The sequence below is a fragment of the Austrofundulus limnaeus genome, unplaced genomic scaffold (genome assembly GCF_001266775.1).
Source record: "Austrofundulus limnaeus strain Quisiro unplaced genomic scaffold, Austrofundulus_limnaeus-1.0 Scaffold18, whole genome shotgun sequence".
In the NCBI taxonomy this organism is placed as follows: Eukaryota; Metazoa; Chordata; class Actinopteri; order Cyprinodontiformes; family Rivulidae; genus Austrofundulus; species Austrofundulus limnaeus.
The window spans coordinates 735,170-750,414 of NW_013952420.1; the positions used below are offsets into that span (position 1 = coordinate 735,170).

The window sequence follows — 15,245 nt, forward strand, 5'->3', positions numbered from 1 at the left end:
CATTAAATTCCAGTGAAATATATTTATGTTTGTGGTTGTAATGTGACAAAATATGGAAAAGTTCAAGGGGTATGAATACTTTTGCAAACCACTGTAATTATAATAGTAAAGTATAAATAACTAGGGGTGCACCAATTCCATTTTTATGCTTATCTCTGATCTTTAAAAAGTCTCACCTGCCAGTTCCGATTGATTAAATAGCTGACACTGTCAGATGTAAAGTCACAATACAACTCCAATGTTCAAAACGTTATTTTACCGAAATACTTTGAAAAATACCCTTGAATACAAACTTGTTTTAACTGGATATTAGTGCTCACAGCAGAGCAACAGTGGATAATGTCTGATTTTCAGATCTTTGTGGAAGTAGAAAAGCTGATCTTTTCTGCCGATCTTCTCCACCGATCCTATCTAAGGATCGGCCGATCTCCCAAAAGTAAGAAAATTGATGCCCCTATAGATAACCAAAGTGTCTACTTTAGTAAGGTAACCAAATATTTGCATTTTGTTACTTGACACTTACAACACAATACTTTTTTTTTTTACTTTCTCTGTTAATGCGTAAATGTTTTTTTAGTGTGATGTACAAAAATGGATAAAAAATAAAGTTGTAAAAACACATTTTGACTAACAAAACAAACAAACAAAAAAAGATCTGGTGGATGTTATTGAGATGGGTGTGGAGCATGTAGCTCACAGGGATGATGAACCATGTAATCAAGATGTCTTGACTTCTCCTGCTCCCCTCTCTGACTTGGCCCCTTCTTGCCCTTTTCCTCACTCTTCTCTACTTGCATCTCCTTCACTTTATTTGTCTGCCTTTCTCTCATTTCCACTCTACTCCTCCACTGCCCCACCCCCCCAACTGCATGCCCTCCCCTCTCACCCTTCCTCCCTGTCTTTCCATGCCTCTCTATCAGGAGGAGAAGAGAGACTCCCCAGAGGGACTATGGTTCGTTCCCGCTGCCGCCTACACTGGCTTAATGAGGAGCCTGCGGGAAGGGGTGAGTGTCTCTGTGTATGTCTGCGTGTGCCTGTTTGTGTCTGTGCCTGTGTAGCTGTGACTAAGTCTCACATTGTGTGAGTGTGCGTTTCTGTGTGTGTGTGTGTGTGTGTGCGCGAGTGTGTATGGCAGGGGATCCCTGTGAACAGTAATGATGAGGCAGCTGTGGCGGCCTAAAGCGTGTTTTGCCAGCTGCAAGTCAAGGGCATGCAGAGCAGTCACACACATTCATGCACACACACTTACCTGCATCAAACACAACCCTTTACTGCTCAGCAGTCTGACCTCAGCAGCAATTAGGACCCTCCAGACACACGGTAGATGCAGCAAACACAAACAGAAAAACAAATCTTCCCTTTTTTTTGCTTTTACACTTTAATTCAACTTCATTCTTTGCATTAGTTTGTCACAAGATAAGATAAAACTTTATTTGGTTCCACACTAACTCAAATTTACACATATCTCCAGTGAATAGGGAATCATAAAAAACTTGAACTCCCTTGAGCAATAAAGCAATTGAAGCAACTGCATTTTCAATATTTATTTAGGGTGGGCAAAGTTGTGGTTTTGGTTCCCCAGTAAATATAATTTTAAACATAATTCACTGAATGAGGAAATTTAACTTGAAGAAACATAAATGCATAAATAGAAAATGGTAAAGGAGCAGCACTGTGGCTCATTTAGTAGAGGAAAAGGTTGCAGGATCGAATACCTTTGTATCTGTGGAGTTTGTATATTTTCCCTGAGCAAGTGTGGGTTTTCTCTGGAAACTCCAAGTTTCCTCCCACAATACAAAACTAGCATGTTAGGTTATTTGGCAACTCTAAATTGTCCCTGTGTGTGAGTAAGTCACACACAGGGACAATTGGTATAATACGTTACCCAAAATCCTTCATTCCTTGGTGTTTTTGCTTTATGGTTCCTTTTTGGACAACCATTTGGATGTTTTGCAGGCCTGAAATGAACCATGTAAAATGACAAATGACATAAAATTGACAAAGTAAGAATAAATTTATTTTCCAGTATGTGCATCTATCAGAACTTTCATTGATGCCTCTGTTTAGTTGGTCTTTTTTTTCCCTTTTACCACAGCAAGGTTTGGCTACCAGTCACATTTTTTCAATGTTGAATTCACTCAATCTTTAGAATATTTACAACACTGATCTCGGTTATTGTTACTCATGAGGCAGGGACCTTGTAAGCAGGCCCATTGCTCTCCCCAAAAGGACAGTGAAGGTTAGTCAAACCTTTGTGTCTCTCCGATTAAAGGGCACAAGGTTTGAAACACTCTGTGCTCTAAGCTTCTTGGGATCTATAAAGGAGTTTAAGAATTATTTTCCATTGACTGTCAGGCAGTGGCCTAAGTAGTACAAAAAGGTTTCTAATTCAAGGCCACAGGCATTGCACAGACGTTGTCATGAAGTCCCATCACCATTTTGTGGTGGTTGAGCAGATTGTGTCCTATTAGAACTCCAACCAGTGTACTTAAAAATTTCCTTGTCATGGCGATGAAAGCTTTCCCAAACCTAAGATTTGGGCCGTTATTCAGCTCCTGTGCTTGTCTACAGTCTGTCAGTAGGGCCTGTGGGTCTGTGCTCAGTCCCGCTCCCGTCCTTTTTTGCCCAGTGGGAGCAATGATCATCAGCCTTTCCTGGTCTGAATACACCCTATGACAGTTTTAGTTTGAAAAAAAAATACACCCATACTCAGTAGTGGAAAACAAAGGCCTCAAGGGCTCGTTCAGGTGCTCGAACCAAACTATGAAATGTAAACATCTGACTAAAAATGTTATTTCTGGCATGTATAAATGTGTGAAAAATGACATTCTAGCAAAATAATTTTTTAAACCACTATTATTATTTTTATACTTTAAGAAACAATGCTTTAATGAAATGTACGGTGATGTAATGTTTTTTAGGTACTTTCACTTCTTTCTGTCTTTCTGATGTAAACACATTTGAGATTTAAAGGGCCAGTCATGGGTGGGGTGTGTCGGGTGGGAGGTGGGGAGGTGTGCTCCGTGATGAGGAAGCTCGGCTTGGAGACACAGCCCGGAGGCGTTACTGGCCCCAAAAGGCATTTCTGGTCCCCACCTGTCATTTTGCTCCTCAGCATGGCTTCCTAAAAACACTGCAGGATTTCTCAAAAATGCATGAATTAGTAAAAGCAAGGCTTTTGGCATGGTTTTTTTGAGAGTATAACAGTATAACATGATATAAAACTCAAAAAAGTTGATTTTACATGATATTGCCCCTTTAAGACAGTTTTGTTTGCAGTTCAAAGTTAAACTGTCCAATTTACAATTTTCCCCTTAAAGCTTGTTGTTTATAGTGAAGAGAAAAAAATAAAGTAAATTTGTATTTTGCAACACAGTTGAACCATTTTCATTATTTAAGAGATTGAATCGAAATGAATCATATTGTGATTAATTGATTCAGAGCCTTGTGAATTGAAATAAAACCACTTTAGGGAATTGGCCACGATACCCAGCACTATCTGTCAGCTCCATCCAGCAGATTGGGTGTTGACATCTAATCCAGGCCTGTAGGTTAGTCCTACAGACTGTTATTGAGATACCTACAACAGGCTCTGGTCCTTTTGAAGTCAGCCTGACTGCCAGCTTTTGCAAGGTAGTCAGCTCTCTTGTTACACTTTTTGCTAGTATGTCCTGGTACCCATTTAACAGTAACGCTGTTATCGCTCCCCAGTTGGTTGACGGCTTTGGCACACTCCCAAGCCAGTAATGACATGTAATGTGGAGCTTGGAGAGCTCTAATAACAGCTTGAATATCTGTTAGTAAAAAAACATTCCTTCAATGTACGTACACTAAAGGTCTTTGAAAGATGCCACAAACTTTTGGATTGCAAATATATCATCTAAAGATACAGTTGCAAAACCACCTGGTAGGTATCTACTCTCTCACACTATGCAAAATCATCACCCTTGCACATAATGACCCCTTTAGAAGGGATCATCTGTAAAACAGTAGAAATGATTGGGAGACATGTCCACATGAGTACTGGGAGGCCTTTATCTTTAACATAATCAACTATTGCCATAAACTCTTGTGATGGAGGTAGTTGCTGTAAATAAAATGGCAGATAAGCATAGGCTGTAATGATTGGTTTGGATTCGTCATTTAACTGAATGTTCAAATACACTGCTACAGCATCCTCTTCTAATATGTTTGACAGTGCAGTGTATCTCGCCTCTTGTCAGGGCTACTGTTGCTCTGGGTCTGTGGCTGCTTCATGCCTCGTACCATAGACTTTACTATCTAAAGTTCCTGGATGAAGGCTATGCCTGTATGTATCGTTCTACTGCAGGTACACAGTAGTGTACTGGCATCTTTACATGAATGCAAGTTGGTCTGTATGAATTCCATCATCCCTAAAACCACAAAGACTAGGACCCTTTTCTCAATCAGTGACTGTTCCCCGATGGGGTGCAGTCAAGGAGCTACACTTGCACTGGGTACTCCCTGTAAAAAACCCCTCTGGTTGTCCAGAGCCCAACACATTAGCATCAGGTCTCGAGGCCAGAGTTAAGGTTGTTTCAGTCACTGTACAGCCTGATTCCCTACCAGACAGGCCAGAGGTACCAGCCCCTTGTCCATTCAATTTAAAAGTATGTGTCAACTTGCCATCCAAGTCAGAGTTTCCTTTCTCCTAGGCGGGTAGCTTCTCAAGGCTATTCAGCCCCTCCTGACCGGCTAATTTTGATTTGCGGCACCCAATCTTACATTATTCTATAATATTCTATTATTTTATAATTTTATTCATTGTAAAATCATACCCAATCAATCCCTTGGCTCTAAAAGAAAAAAAATGTTTTACCAGTGTAAGTTATTTTAACTTACACAATATATATATTGTTTCCGCATTTAGCTTAAGACTTTCAATTATGTTTAACCTCTTACTCCCTGATCCAGCTCCAGGTCGATGGGCGTTATATACATCTGGCATGTTTTAATTTACATAGGAGGGTGTGAAACTGATTCAGTAGGTTCTCCTGTTTTGATTGACAAAGGTTTTGTCCAACTGGGTTGTTCTGTGGCTTTTTTACGGCCAATAATGTCAATGAAGGTCCATATGACCTGCCCACAAGCTGCATCATTTGATTGACTGAAGAACAAGCCACTTAGCTCTGATTCTTGTTCTGACATCACAGATGTGTAGCCCTTTAAGTCAGTGTGTTGGGTTTGTGGGTCAACAACAAATAGTATCAGGGATTACAAAGGAAAACATTTTTTTATTGACATGACACCATTTACTTCTTTGGTGGCCACTATGTGATGAAGAAACGAGGATGTGAAAAAAAAGAGTTTTAAGGTATTTTTCAGGTTTTAAACTGTAATTTACTCCAAATGGTTCAAGAAGAGCATTTGATTTAATTTGGGTGTGCTTTTTAAGGCATTTTAGGAATTTTGGGAGGCAGGTGATTATTGAGATGTTAAGGTTAGTAATTTTTTTGGATGTCCTGACCAATATAGCACTAGTACCCATGTTGCCAGTGTTTACTTCTTGAATTACTGTCAGTATAAAATGTAAAATATTTTCTAATCTTCTCTATATTTGTCTTATTTCTGTTTGCTTCAGACTGAGTACATTGCAGTGTTATGATTGCACATGAGATATTCTCAGGTTAATGCTTGATCTCATAATATTCTTGTATGGTGGTCCATTAAAGCTGAATGAGAATAAGTGTTCAGTTGTTGGTGAAGCTAAAAACACATGAACAAGATGACAAAAATAATTGGTACTCTAAGATGAAATTTCTACACATGATGATCATCTGTAACTTAAGGCTTTTAGCCCACATACTTTTCATTCATTACTACTAAGAGTGATCTTGGTAGGTAAATGAAAAGCAGAGGGGTGTGTGTGTGTGTGTGTGTGTGTGTGTGTGTGTGTGCGCACCAATGGCAACAAGAGTGGTTGAAGGGAGGAGAGGGAGAGCTGACTTATTTATCATTATTGAACTGTGAGAGTATGCTGATGGAAACTCTCACACTTCTCACATATGGCCGTAGGGACCAGAAACTCATCCTCAGGCCGAATCTGCCTCTCTTTCCATGTCTTACTCCTCATCATCCTCCCTTTATGATGTGTGTTTTTCTCCCTCTTGTTATCCAGTCAGTCTGTCTGTTGGCATTATGAATCCCACTGTTAACAAAAAGGTGATAATCTACTGTAACTTATAGTTTTATAGACCAACAAAAAAATGTAAAAAAAAAAAAAAAGAAAAAATTGTATAGGTCTTCTGGACGGGTTCTTCTCTAATGAAACGTTTCGTCTCTCCTCCAAGAGACTTCTTCAGTCTGTGGTACAGAGTCCTGACAGAGCAGACAGTGTCCCTACAAACCCAGGAGCCAGGYAGAAAGAGAAATCACACACACGACAGGCCCTGGAGCAGTGTGGTTATCCTGACTGGGCTTTCCTGAAAGCAGACAGGAAACACAGACAGGATTCCATGCAACCTTCAGGTGAAAATGAAGACCCCAAACCCAGACCCAAACCAGTGGTTATTCCGTATGTTGCGGGTGTTTCGGAGAAACTGAGACGTTTATTTTCTAAACATGATGTCCCAGTTGCTTTCAAACCCCAAAACACATTACGGCAAAGGCTGGTTCACCCCAAAGATCCGGTGCCCCGGCACAAACAGAGCAATGTTGTATATGCTGTTAAGTGCCAGGAGGACTGCGACCAGTTATACATCGGGGAAACAAAGCAGCCACTGTTCAAAAGAATGTCCCAACACAGACGAGCTACATCTAATGGCCAGAACTCTGCAGTTTTCACTCATTTACAGGCCAGCGGTCACTCTTTCAGAGATGAGGATGTTCTCATTCTTGATAGAGAGGAACGTTGGTTTGAGAGAGGAGTAAAAGAAGCCATTTTTGTGAAGAAAGACCGTCCATCATTAAACAGAGGTGGAGGCCTCCGTTTTCAGTTGTCCCCCTCCTACAGCGCTGCTATTGCCAGTATCACTCCACCCCCTGTTAACAATAAGTGTTAATTAGGTGTCAACGATAGCCATGTGATGTGAGTATCAGTCACATGGAGGCAGTGCTTAAAAGCCTGAATTTTGCCTGAAACTCTCAGACTGAAGAAGTCTCTTGGAGGAGAGACGAAACGTTTTATTAGAGAAGAACCCGTCCAGAAGACCTATACAATTTTTTTCTTTTTGATTTTTTTACCTGGATTACTGAGATGCATCAGGACAACAAAAATGTAACACAAACTTGGGCACCACTGTAAAATTATATATATTTATTTAAGTTTCCTAGAAAAAAAGACCATTAGGCATACAGTGCTTATAAAAAGTATTCACATTCTTGGATGTTGGATGGTTATATGAATTAGTCATGGTCAATATGAATTGTCCTTTTTGACAAAAAACGTATATAAAAACTCTTAAATGATGAAGTAAAACCAAAATCGCAAGTAATGCCAATTAAATCAAAACATGTAATGTAAAATAAGCGATAGCATAAATATTCATCTCCTTTAAAGTGGCATTCCTAAGTCTACTCAGATGCTATTAAAAAGTTCAAGACAGGGGATGGATAGTAAAAAAAAAAACTAAACATCCCCATCTATTCTGTTAAATCTATCATCAACAAATGGAAGGAAAATGGAACATGTGTAAATCTACCAGGAACAAACCATCCTCACAAACTGAGTAATTGTGCAAGAAGGAGAATAGTGAATGAGACCACCAAGACACCTTTGAGCACTCTGAAGGAGCTACAGTCTTCAGCAGGTGAGATGGGAGAGACTACGCATACAACAGTTCTTTTTCAGACAGCATCAATTGTCCTCTGGGAATTCCCTATATTTTTCAGCATTTTACCCTCTATCTTTATAAGCCTCCCAGAGCCAGCTGCTGAAAAGTACTTTAACACAGTGTTTTCCATATGCTGTTTGGCAAGCCCTAGACAAGATTTAAGGATGTTTTAAATCATCATTGGCTTTCTCATCAGTAGCTTTCTGTTTACCGCTCATCCATAAAGCTTAGACTGGTGAAGATCCCAGGCAGAAGTTGTTGTGTACACAGTGCTGCAGCTTGCATCTCCTTCAGAGTGCCCACAGGTGTGTTGGTGGTCTCTCACTATTCTCCTTGCACAGTTACTCAGCTTGTGAGGACTCCTGCTCCTGGTGTATTTTAACATGTCCCATGTTCCTTCTGAATTTTAATGATTCATTGAACAAAACTTTTGGTAATGTTTAGAGCCTTGAAAATCTTTTTGTATCATCTTCTAACTTTTACTTATCAATATTATTTTCTATGAGTTGAATTAGGACAGTCACTGTAAATAGGGTGAATATTTATGAAATAACCAATTTTACATGACATATTTTGATTTAACAGGCACTACTTTGAAGAATTTTTCGCTTTTCATTGAAGAATTTTTTTAGTCAAAAAGGTTCATTTATTTTGACCACATCTGATTTAAATGAATAAAAAAGTAAAACATCCTTAGGGTGAATAGACTTACAGGCACTTTATAACTCTTTTTTTTACAAACAACGAACAACTGCGTGTTAAAGTCTTTTTATTCAATTTATTTTTTTTATTTCTTATTTTTTTAACTGAAACACCCCCATGATAAGTTATATAACTCAAACTTTACAACAGGATTTTCTTCCTCCCATTCCTCTCCTTTTCCTTCTTTCTAACCAACAGAGGTTGTTAAATTGGACATTTAATGTTAAATGGGGGGCTGTGGCTGAGTGGTTAGGGGAGTGGTCCTCCAATGTAGAGCTGGCGGTTCAATTCCCAAGCTATTCAGTCACATGTAAAAACTGTCCCTGAGCAAGACACTGAAACCCCCACTTAATGTGTGTCCCATCAGTGTATGAATGTGATTAAAGCACCGATTAGTGTAATGAATTGTCAGGGTTTGCTTTGTACAAAGTAGAGTGCTGTGTGAATCTGAGTGTGGATGGGCAAATGAGGACAGAGATTATAGTGTAAACAGAAAAGTGCTATAAGTACAGTTCATTTACCATTTAAATTACTAATCTTAATGTGATACTCAACTACAACTTGGACAAAGAGCTTCAGCCTCCCTGGTGTGTGTTTAAGAGCCGGACGAAAATGATGAAGAAATGCAGTACTAATTAATATATTTAATTTTGTGTGAGGAAAAAATGATGAAATTGTATTTAAATAGTTTTGATTACAACTCAAGTCTTCAACTGTTTCTAGAAATGGATTTTATTTTATTTTATTTTATTTTTTTGTCAAAGTCAGTAAGGGCATAAGAAATGCACTTTGAAACACAAATTTGCAAGAAAATAATTTCCCAGGGATCTGCAAAGATTTCAGAGCCATGTTGTAAATTATAGAGCTGGACAAACTTTTTTTTTCATCATCCTTTTTGTGAATTTTGTGAATATAATTATTCACTAACTCAGGCTGGATTGAACGAGTGTCTAACTTGCTAAACATGCCATTTTGCAATGTTTAAGGTCATCTAATAAAGTTCCTAAAATGCACCCTCCCTGCATTCATACAAAAATTTGCAGAACAAATTTGGCTCAAATTGCTAATTAAAATAATGCAAACAACTTAACTGGAATGATTGTACCATGCTTAGTAAAGTGTACATGGGTATCCTTCCCTCTTGTTTCACATTAAAGTTTTGCTAATCACACATGTGCTGTGCTGCATGAAGTGTGTAACAGAGTGAGAATATTGTGAAAAATTAGATTTTGGTTAAAGGAACGACCCTAGATTGCATGTTAGTTCTTTTTCCCATCACTAAGTCCCTGTCCAAATTAAAGCCTAAAACAATCACATGACTACACTAACATTGCACACGTGTTTTAGTAAGAATCTAGAAGATAAGCATAGGGTGTGTGACATTTTGCAGCACTATTGTCCCACAACAAGGACGTTCAGGTTTTGAAATTACCAGTTAGCTGTGGGAAATGTTGCGTGCAGTTCTCCTATTCTCCCACATTATTGTAGCATCTGTTTTTCTGCTGTAAGTTGTTTTTTTATCCATGTGGTTCAGAGTCATGCAGATTCCTGAATGATGGTTTAGAATTGGCAGTAGGTATGATGGGTTTGATTTAAAGTGATAGATGTACATTCCAGGTTTTGTGCAGTCTCATGCTCCAATGCATGGTACTTTCAGAGAACAATCATTTCTTGCCAATATTTAACAATTTCCATTATATTTGCACATTGCAGATTGTGGGAACAGCACTGAGCAGCAGTAAACAGTGTCTGAAAAATCAAGTACTTTTTCATTTTAAATTCAATCCCTCACATTACTTTTATGCACTATAAATGTTTGTACGTATGACACATAAATTTACAAATTCATATCTTTTCAATTTACTTGAAACAAACTGTATGCCAAAGCTTAAGTTACTTAGACATCTGTTTTATCTATGGTTAGTGCTTCTCTGCCACTGTAGCATGAAGTACAATCTGCTGTGGGTGATTTTTAACACTGCTATTTCAAACTCCTGTTCTAAATGCTTATAATTTTGTAGGGGAGCTCACAGTTCTTATTACTTCTTTAGGGACCCCTTAGAGTTGTGGTTAAGATTTGTGCGGATTCCTTAGTGTAATATTTATTGAAAACTGTGTCTCGAGTTGTATCAGTTAGTGTGGCCTCCTGTTTCCTATGAATCTCTTCAAAGACAGTTAGTTTATGGATGATGGATTTTGGATATATTTAGTCCTTGTTGATCTGACTGAGGTACAGATGTGAGCTGCCAAGCTGTCAAACACAATCATACACTGCTGAACATTTGATTGACAGCAGAAGAGAATAAGAGATGGATATCTGAAGACTAGTTTTTAATCTAGTTTTTTTTTCTTACAGTATAGTTTTATGTATGGATCATCTTAAATCGGGAAGAAATTACAACACAATTAAACATATAAATAAGGTTGTTAAATTATCCAAAACTTAGGAAGTTGTTATTCACTAGAACTGATTTCCAGAGCCTTTGTTCTAGTGCTGCAGCACTCTGTTTATCTAATAAAAAATACATTTATTTGGCAAAACACAACCTGAAGTTATATGATGTGAAATTTTATGGAACTGATAACAATCTTCAAATGGACTAAACTGTTTAGAGACTGAATCAAAATTAAGTTATGATCTTGTGTTTTGTGCTCATATTTCCTGCTGTTACTCACCTTAATTAATAAATCAACTATTTTCACACTGCAAAAGCAAAACAACCAAATCCAATTTAGTTGCCTCTCTGCAATTTGTGTTGAATTTTTTTTTGTGACAGTCTCAGTGCATCAAAATAGATTGATTTCAAATTCCACCCAAGTCATATATGGTACTAAATTGGGTACATATCCCATGTTTTTCAAAGCGACCGCAGTTTGAATGGTCATGTTGAATTTAAATTTTTATGACTTTTACATTATTTAAATTAGGGGTGTACAGATTGATCTAAAAATTGGTATTGATACCAACATCATACATCATAAAACGTGGAACTCTACACATCTTGTGCTGATGATACTCTATTCTGTTTATCCATAAACCTGATAAATCTTATCAGTTAGATTACAAACATGTCTTAGAGATATAAAAACCTTGTCTGAACTCAGACAAGACAGGTTGAGGTTTTTGGACATGAGCATTTTAGGTTTAAGTTTTACAGCCTTTCTATTCCTCTGGATGGCATTTATTTGGCCTCCAGTTCGAATGTAAAAAACTTGGTGTTATTTATATATTTTTTTATCAGGATGTCATGTTTTAACCCCCACTTAAATGTTACCAGAATCGCTTTCTTCCCCGCTTAATGGGCCTCATGCAAGAACCGTTCGTACACACAGATTTGTTCTTGAGTTGTGCGTACGAGTGTTTTAGGAGAATTTGTGGCATTCACCAATGTTTTCGTATTCTAAGATTTTTTTCAGATACGAACAAAATTCACGAGTGGTCCAGACCTGTCGATATTTTACGTGAAGTCAGTCTGCTGTTATCCAGACGGGTTTTCCTCCCTAATAACTTTATATTTCGTTAGTTTGAAGATATTTTGAGTTGAAAATAAATTACACTCCATAATTATGTTGACAATAGGCTATTCTGCTTGAATTAGAGTTATAATTTTAAATGTAATAATTTAGACTAGCAATATAAGTTGTCCGTTCATCCGTTTTCCGCCGCTTATCCGGGATCAGGTCTCGGTGGTAGCAGCAAAGAGACCCCCTCTCCCCATGCAGCGACACCTTCCAGCTCGTCCCGGGGGACTCAAGACGTTCCCAGGCCAGAGGGGATATATGATCAAGTCCAGGATTTTCTCCAAAGTGCCAGACTTATTTGGAAAACATTTTAAAATGCTTATTTCAAACCCGCATCTGAGACCACCTGCGCCGCGCAGCGCGCTGGGGTGGGGGGTGTACAGTGCGCAGCGCTGCAGCTTCTGAATAAATGAAAATGATTTAACACAGTTGTTTATAATTTTAGCAGCTCTTTTTATTCCACAGCTGACCTGCTAAAAATGACAGATTTTTTTTTCTGGATCTCTGACAGACGGACTTCAATCTCTGAACTCGAAAAGTTTTTATTTTTTCAGTTTTCGCTGTCATTTTTCATGAATGAACACTTGTATCTGAGGTAGGAAACATAGCCTTATATGGTGTTTTTGGGGTGGTAATTATGCTAATCTCCTCTCGCGTGCACGAGCAGCTGGATACGAACAGGTGGAAATTACGCAGCTCATTTATACACTTTTCCCGAAGATAGAAGAGTTTGTTGAATCTGACGTGACATGTTCGTACGAACCCTTTGTACGAACAAAAGTAAGAGAAATTTAGGATAAGAATACGAACATGTTCTTGCATGAGGCCCAAAATCACTAAATATGAAACGTCTTGTTCACAAATTAAGTAGAAAAACTGGTTCATGTATCAGTTCTAGGCTGGACTATTGTAGTTTTCATCTGGGTATTGAAAAACCCTGAAGTCTTCAAAGTGTAATGTTTACTTTAAACTTAAAGCAAACATCTGTCCCTATGACATGTATAGAAATTAATCATCCTTGACTTTTTTATATAACCCAATAAAATTTGTTTTAAACTGTGTTTAAAGTTTTGGAATATTTAATTTTTTTGACTAGTATTAGTAATATTTTTGATGCAATTCTTGTGTAATTCTGGCTTGAGGATGCTCTAAATGCAAATCCAGTGGCATACACTGTTAATTGCATGACAGCACTGAGACACAGTGCCAAGAACCTGTCAAATGTGCTTCAGGCAGTGTGTTTTTGATGCGTCTTTCTGACCCGCTGGCTCACCCCAGCCCCTTCTGCTGCTGCTGAGAGTTTTGCTGATTTCCAAGTAAAGTACTGCAGACAGGGGTCCAGATTGTTGTACTACAGGAGGGGTTTGACTGGGAAAGGAAGTGACGGGGGCACAGAGCCAAAGGAGAGCATGGTGGTTTGGAGAGAGGAGACTGAGGAATGGCAGGGAGTGACAGAGAGGAAGAAAGCAAGCCGGATCAGTGTATCTGGAGAGGGGGATGATATGGCAGGCAGGCAGAGTGTGGTAAGGGAGAGAGTTGTACTTAGAGAGGGGGAGTGGATGGCATAGAGTGAAAGGCAGGTTTCCAGGCCAGACTTGAGCTGCAGGAAATTATTTATGAGCCCGAACAAGATGATGCTTCAGCTTGCCTATGATGAATAATCTGTGTGTATGTGTGCATGTGCCTGCAACAGAAATGGTGTGTGAACAGTATTGCAGTGATAGAAGCCAGAGGGCACTAGGCAGAAATCCCCCTTACACACACAAGCACACACCCGGACACTCGTGTATGTACACACACAGCAGTGTGAGCCCATTAATGATTTATCACTATCTTCCACAAAAGAGAGCAGAACACAGGGTGACTCTTAAAAGACAGTCATGAGCCCTACCCTTGTGTCTCAAACATGGAATGACCACTTCATGTTGATCCACAATCAAAAGCACACACACATGGTCTGAATGTAAACTACCCTGGGATGTATAATGCACCCCAGCCCAATACCATTTAAACCCCAAATGTTTTAGAAGTGCATTGCCTTTCAGCATTTATAATAAATTGACATTTAATTGTTCCTAATTCAAATAAAGAACTGAAATATACAGGTCCCAAGGTTGGAGCTCAATGCAACAAATGTCATTGTACTGAAATTATCCTTCTACTGTAGTAATTTTTAACTTTTTTTTCATTACCAACTTATATCTAGAAGTAGGTATCTGGAAAGATAGTTTTCACTTTTCAGAAACTGCTACTTTGCTGGAGGGATTGTGTTGCTTGCTTTACTTATTTTTTTACAAATCCCCCAAAGTGTTTATGCATTCAAATCAAGCTATATATTTAGTCCAATTCTAGTTTTGTGAAAAAAAATTTCTACATAAACCTTTACATGATTATGATGGTATTCGTTGAAGCAATACATGGCTAAATAAAAACAATAATTTGCAAAGCTTTTTTGAACTGAGTTTTCTTGTCATGTAGTATTTATGTCTTCAGGAGCTTATAGTGTTGTTTTTAGATATCGTGACTCAAAGTTTTCTGTCACACAGCCACAAATGGTCACTTTCTGACTTGTTACCTTTAGTTTTGTAGTGATGTTCACCGTTTTTATGGCAGGCATAGGTTTTTGATTTTTGTCCAATTTAAAGTTTGGCAGTTCTGTTTTAGGCTAATATTTATTACTGTCCTTCTAGACTGACAGACAACTTTTTAAAATGGTATATGTGTTCATATTGAATGTTTACTAAGAAAAATAAATGAAAAAAATCTTTCTTTAGTTAAAAAAAATCCTAATATGCAGAGGTTTATTTTTCTTGTCACTATAAATTGGGCTTCAAAAAATAGAAAACATTTGATGTAAGATAATATTGTTTAATACTGCAATGATGATGTCAGTTTCAATAAACCCACATTTCCGTATTCCTGTTTTTTTTCTTCTGTTATCACCATCATCTAAAATCAGGTGTGGGAATCAAGGCCAGTGAGAGTCTGCTGGATTGAACAAATATATTTTGAACGTGCAGAACATGAATGCATGGTACTACTGCGGTCCTCAATCTGAAATAATATTTGCATATTAGTCATAGTTGATTTAATGAAACCTTGTGAATGGCATTATGCCCAATCTTGTGTGATAGTTTGGGATCTATTGACACTCAGAGTATGTGTTAAAAATAACTTTGCTACTTTCACACCAAGTTTAGCACTATATTTTTAAAATTGACTGAGGTA

At 38.1% G+C, this 15,245-nt stretch overlaps 1 protein-coding gene across 1 annotated transcript in view; it reads left to right on the forward strand.

Annotated features, from left to right (window-relative positions):
* The window catches only part of ulk4 (unc-51 like kinase 4), a 123,752-nt gene that overhangs the window by 28,582 nt on the left and 79,925 nt on the right, over positions 1-15,245 (forward strand). Inside the window, exon 18 of the mRNA XM_014003354.1 lies at positions 921-1,004. Coding sequence (XP_013858808.1) covers positions 921-1,004 — 84 coding nt within the window. The remainder of the gene's footprint in view (positions 1-920; positions 1,005-15,245) is intronic.